Source organism: Buteo buteo, chromosome 15 (assembly GCF_964188355.1).
Source record: "Buteo buteo chromosome 15, bButBut1.hap1.1, whole genome shotgun sequence".
Taxonomy (NCBI): domain Eukaryota; kingdom Metazoa; phylum Chordata; class Aves; order Accipitriformes; family Accipitridae; genus Buteo; species Buteo buteo.
In genome coordinates, this window is record NC_134185.1 from 21,091,966 (window position 1) to 21,097,965 (window position 6,000).

At 48.1% G+C, this 6,000-nt stretch overlaps 1 protein-coding gene across 1 annotated transcript in view; it reads right to left on the reverse strand.

Moving 5' to 3' along the window:
- The window catches only part of SCML4 (Scm polycomb group protein like 4), a 45,760-nt gene extending 43,789 nt beyond the window's left edge, over positions 1-1,971 (reverse strand). Inside the window, exon 1 of the mRNA XM_075046379.1 lies at positions 1,771-1,971. Within this exon, the coding sequence (XP_074902480.1) occupies positions 1,771-1,971 (201 nt within the window). The remainder of the gene's footprint in view (positions 1-1,770) is intronic.
- Between the last annotated feature and the right edge of the window lie 4,029 nt (positions 1,972-6,000).

The following is a 6,000-nucleotide window of genomic DNA, read 5'->3' on the forward strand; positions in this document are numbered from 1 at the left end:
AAATAATAAGTATTTCCATATCCCACATTTTACAAAACACTAGAGTATTTGCCTTAGTCTTAGCTTGGACATGCAGCTCTATTTTGGACTACCGCTATAAAATTCTGCGGTAATCCCAAGAGGGACACCTGACCATGCTGTCAGGCTGACTCTGCTTTGCTGCTGCTGGTACATCATTCATGTTACCAAAGGTAAGGCTTCTCCGCAGAAATGGGAAACTGCAGCTGGAACTGTTTCTTAGCCATGCAAAGTCTGTTTTCAGCACACACTGAAACACACTTCAAAATGTGCCCCCATGGCAGAGAGGGGCATGGATGAAGTAGGGAGGGCATGGAGAGATACGGGAGAAGGCAGAAGATGGAGAGAAAGCATTAAGGGCTGAGGTACTGATGTCTACTGCAGTAGGTGTTGCGCAGGGGGATGCAGAGGAGTAGGGGATTCTGGAAATGGGATGCGGAGGGGTGGTGAGGAAGGCTTGCCTGGAAAAGAGAGAGGAGGGAGGATGGAGGTTGGAGGATGGGAGGAAGAAGAAGGTCTGGCGGGAGGTGAAAAGGAGGGAGGGGCAACGATATGGGTTCCCTGCTCTAGATAAAGCCCAAACCCAAGGAGCAGAGACGTTTGGTCCCTGTGCTCGGAGCTCGGCCGACAGCGCTGTGCATGGGGTCTTGCTGCCTCCCGTGAACTGGGGGAGACCCAGGGAACACCTGGGGCTGAGACCTTCTCCAGGGAAGGCTGGGGCAAGCCCTGTGCATGCACCACTCGCTTTTCGGGTTTGACATCAGGAACTTAAGCAGCTATTATTTTCTAACAGTCAGCAATTTGCCCTCCTTGTGTAACAGACTGCACGTCTGTACCCGTTCCCGTTAAAAACAAGGAACAGGCACAGCAAATGTATACGGTGCCCCTAGCTGCCTGCAGACACAGATGGAGAGAACAGCGGAGCAATCTACCAACAAGAAGACCACTCACTACAATGTAGCTCATTTTCACTTCCCAGAATAAATTCCCCTCCCCTCAGCATCACAGTCCTGTTTTCGCCTGATCCGAGGCATAACAGTGGCCGTACTGCTGCTGAGACCCACCGGGGAGCGGGGTCGGGGGTGTACGGTGGGAGAGCCCCAGCCCACCGGCAGCATGGGAAGAGCTTAAGGCACTCAGGGTTTCTTTCTTTCGTCAGCCCTGCCTCCCCACCGGGGTCACATTGAGAGCTAGGCATGACTTTCTCCCAAAGTGAGCAGACAAATAATCAAAACCGCCTTTCCCTCAGTAAGTGAAATCTCATTACTTTCTAAAATGTCCCTTTTTTTTTTCCTTTGGAAATCAGCTTTATTTTCCCCTTTTATTCCCACTCCCCCGTATTCCTTTCCTTTTCCTTTCATTTTGTTTCCTTTCTAATCACTGGTAGTGAGAGAGGAGAAAAAAGTGACAAGCGAGAGAGGAGGAAAAAGTGACAAGCAAGAGAGAAGAAAAAAGTGGCAAATGAGAGAGAAACACTTCCCAGAAGGTGCACAGCCATCTCACACATTCTGGGAGACAAGTTATTTTCAAACACCACAAATTAAAATAACTGTAAACTTTAGAAAAATAGATTCCCTCTAATTTTCACCAGCTCAGGTAGAAGAGAAACCGGCTTCTCTTACTTTTTTTGCATTGCTCTATCCCACGCTTGCACAACTTTGCCTCTGTTCCTGCATTTCACCTGAAATTCTAGAAGAAAATGTATTAAAACCGGCAGGAGGTGGAGAAAGAGTGTGAAAATCATGTCTCTACCTTGTACCCGGGTTTTCTCCCTCTCTTCTTTGGGATCTTCACGACCGGCAAAGCACCGGCTGGTGCCGAGTAGAGGTTGTGAACAGGCATTTTGATGGGTGCCGGCTGGAGCGGGGGCCGCCCTCGCTTCCTCCCCGCCGCTCTGGGGGACTGCATCTCCCCGGGGACCCGGCTGGGGGACAGGCACGGCAGGTGGCTCATCTGCCCCGAGGCTGCTGGTCAACCAGATGGGAGAGAAAAAAAAGAAGAAGAAGAAAAAAAAAAAGAGCTTTTTATTTATTTTTCATTTTAGGTTTTTCATCCGAAGGCCGTTTTCTCACGCTGTCATTTTCCCTGTTATCACCGATCATAAAGCAGCAAGAAATACGCCGCAGATGTGCACTCCTGGATGGGATTCACCTGGACACAGCTGGCTCGTCTTCTCCAAAGTGGGACAAAACCCTTGTCACGCCTGTTTCTCTCCGCTGACTGTGAATACGGTACAGGGAGCTGGCTCAGGTGGCGAGGTCTCTATTGCAGCTGTGTAACAGGGGAACCCCACAACAGCCACCTTAACCCTACCTACTGCAGATAAGCACGATGAAAGCACGAGCTTGCACCCATCAGTCAGTGCCTGCTTTCAGAGGGGCTTTCGAGTAGATGACCTCCTGAGGTCCCTGCCGACCTAAATTTTTCCCGAATTCTGTGGTTCTGCAAATCCTCCCTCACCTCGGAATTGCTACCAATACCAAAATTGACTTCCCTCCCCTTCATGTGCAGCACTCCTGAGCGGGGAGGCTGAACTGGACCACGAGGCTGCCGGCACAAGGTAGCCACGTTAGAGGAGAATTGCCAAACGTTTACTCTCTACAATTTTATAACATCTGTTACCAGGCATGTTAGTAGTGGGTTTTTGGATGTACTCCATCAAATCAAAAGCTGTTATTTCACCACAACTCCATGCAGCTGATGAAGTTGAGCAGGGGTAATGGAGTGGAAGCTGGTCCATTTTCCTCTGTCCAGGTTTTAATAAAGAAAACAAATATACAACCATACACTAAGTACCAAGGGAATATACAGCATTCTTCACAGCTTCTGGCAAGGGTCACGTGCTAACAAAGGTCAATAAAAAAACAACAACTGCAGAAATACGTTTTCAAATGTTGATTTGTCCAGGCAACTGCTTTCCTGCGCGTGGGCAGAATACTAGTCCCAGTCCTGCCTGCATACATTGCTAGACATAAGGGTCTAAGCAATTCTCATGCTTTTATGATAAGCCTTGCGATGGCTGACGTTTTCAATTTCATGCTCCCTCAGGCCAGTGATAACAGAAGACTCCCTGCTCTCCATTTTTACAGGGCAGACTCATAGCCTTCTCAGCTACAGAGAAAAGCCTAAAGATGTGGTCCAAGAGATTCCTCTAAGCTCAAAAACCATAAAGCAATAAAGGTTTGTTTGCTTTTTACTACAAACAACTACAAATTTTTGCAAAATCTACAAACTATAAAATCTACACATTTCTCACTACACTTCAAATCTCACAATTTCAGAACCCAGTGTGATTGGACTAATCAGAACTGACGTTGCTGGGAATGAAATTGGGGTTGCTCACCCACATGGTAAAAGGTACCACTTGATAGGGGCCTCTGGTGACAAGTGTCTGCAGCTGGGGGCTTCTCTGCTTCAAAGGCAAATATGCTTTGCCTAGTTAAAACTTTGTAAGCATGACTGACTAACAAGCGACTCACTTCCCTGGTCTTATCCAGTCAGTAGTTTATGCAGTCTGCTGTAGGATAAGAAAAAGAGAGAGCTCCCAGCCCTACCCTCGAGTAAATGCATTTATTTGCAATGTATTAAAAACTGGGGGGTTTTTAATAACACTAGGGGTATCTGCTCAGTTCAGACAGATCCATTACATATGGCAGGACTTGTAGATTGACTATAAAATTTCCAGTCTTGAACATCAGCTGCCTAAAACTCTTATGCAAACACTGAATGTCTAACATCAGACCAGAGCAATCCTGCAGCGCCTGATTTACCAAATTGTCCAGGGCCGCTGTGGTTGCACTCTCCAGGCATGCTCAGCCAGCTCGGGAACCACCTGAAAGCCTGCTATGGGGCTCTGATTTTTACCAAATAGAAGTCTGCAGAGAGTATACTTTCAAGGTTAAAAGCATCCAGCTTGCCACAGCAGGACTCAAATGGAAAGGCTCTGTCTATCCTGAGCATCACTGCTTTCCTTCTGTCTTCAGCAGTGTGCATTTTCCTCCCCATCGTGCTTTCTGAGGGACACCCTTGGTGTCTCTTCCACCTCCCAAAACAAAATGTCCCCAGGCCGCTATGTTACAGGCTGGCTGCAGGCTGGGAATTCAGCGGGGAAGGGAAATGCAAGGATTACACTGGATTTGGCACAAAAACCCGCTATGAAAGCCCAGCGCTTCAGGCTTTGCATTTTGGTGTGCTTTAAAAAAAGCCTGGCAACACAAACTTTCACAGAGGATCTTGGCAGAGGCTGAGGAAGACAAGCCCAGCCCAGGTTTGCTCCTTGCCTGGGGAAGAGCAGTGGTTCCCATGGTGGGGACCACTGGTGGCCACGAGGCTGTGAGACAGAGGATATGGACCCGCACTGAACACCACACTGCATTGCCTTTATCATATTTTCCTTTGATGGTAAAGGTAGCTGGTGGCACCTCAGAAACTCTGAGACTTAACAGCTCCCAAAGCAAAAGAGCTGCTGACCTAGAACACTTATTTGGCTGAAATGTTGCTTTCTTTTGCAACTGGTGAAGTATTAAACATGCGGTGGTCAGGAAACACACTAAATATTAGCAATCACAATTTTTTTGTCCCGTCTCTCTGCTGTCGACACTTGTAACACTGCTTTGGCAAAACCTCTTAAAACCCCTTGCCACATGTGCTGACACACAAGACCCAACTGGACTGCGCACAAAATGATCTCAGTGTAATGTATTTGAATTGATACAGCAAAGACAAGAAGTCAACTGCAGTATACAAGCTGTTGTTATTGCACTTAATTACAAGCCCAACCGTGACTTGATTCTCCTTTCTTGTATGCTAAGGGAAATGGAGAGCGCCTTCGGTGGCATTTACAGTGCTACACTGCTGCAGACCCTGGAAGGCAAGTGTGCTCCCCAGCAGTGGGGGAAAACAGCAGACAAGCAAAAATTGCCTCTGTCTGATGGTGGGGGGTGACAGCACGACCTCCTCTTACAGCCAGGAGAAAGCTCTTGGGCAGGCTGGAAAAAACACACAGTCAAATTGCGGGTTGGCTGGAGAGGCCAGAGGGACACGAGGGCTTGTCTGACCGTCCCCAACAAAGTCAGGGTGTTACCTTGGAAGGACTTTCCTCGGGCAGCCACAGCTGGGACTTGACGCACAGCTCAGCACCTGGAAAGCTTGGTGGCTTCAAGGGAAGTTAAGAGAACTTTATGCAATTTAAGGGCAAATTCAAGGAAGCAAATTACAGGCTACTAACAAAGGCACCGCCTCAGTTCAGGAAATCACTGTAGTACAAATAGCCCAGGAGAGTATTTTGGGAGGGAAATCAGTATACGTTTGCCCTGTCCTTGTACTTTTCCTAAGGCACTAGCTTTGGGCAGCAAAGGATGGTTCAGCTTCAGTCTGACCTGGGTCTATCGCTTTCCTATTCTTAGTTTAAAAATAACAACAGGAAACTGTTTTACATTTATGGCTTCTCATCACTTAATGCAGGGCTAGACACAGGGTAACCTTTCCTTACTTGTCTCTCAGACGTTGTCATCCGGAAATTTAATTTCCAGCCCTGCCTTCCACATTGCCCCATCAGATCCCAGAGAGGAGGCAGCAGGGAAACACCTCTCCCCACCCCGATGCCTGGGCGAGCGCTGCAGGAGGGGTGAAATCCTGTCCCCTCCAGGCGGCAGAGGTTCTGCCGTGACTTCAGAGCATCCTGAGGAGCACCCTGTGCACAGCAGTCTGCCCCTATGGAAGGCCAGGGGTGGGGAGAAAAACATGCCCTAGACCAACACTGGTGACCTGTAGGATGTTTCTAACAGCCCGTGCTTTGCATCATGTGTTGGTGGATATGCTGTATGATTAGCAACACAGCTCACCGTGCTGGCAACTATAGCTGATAGCGGAGGGACCTGCAGTGCATTTCCTCCCAAGCTGAGTATTTTTGATGGACTGCAAAGATCCGTTCTTAATAAAAATAAATGCCTGCAATAAATGCAGCTTTTAACCTGCGCTCCA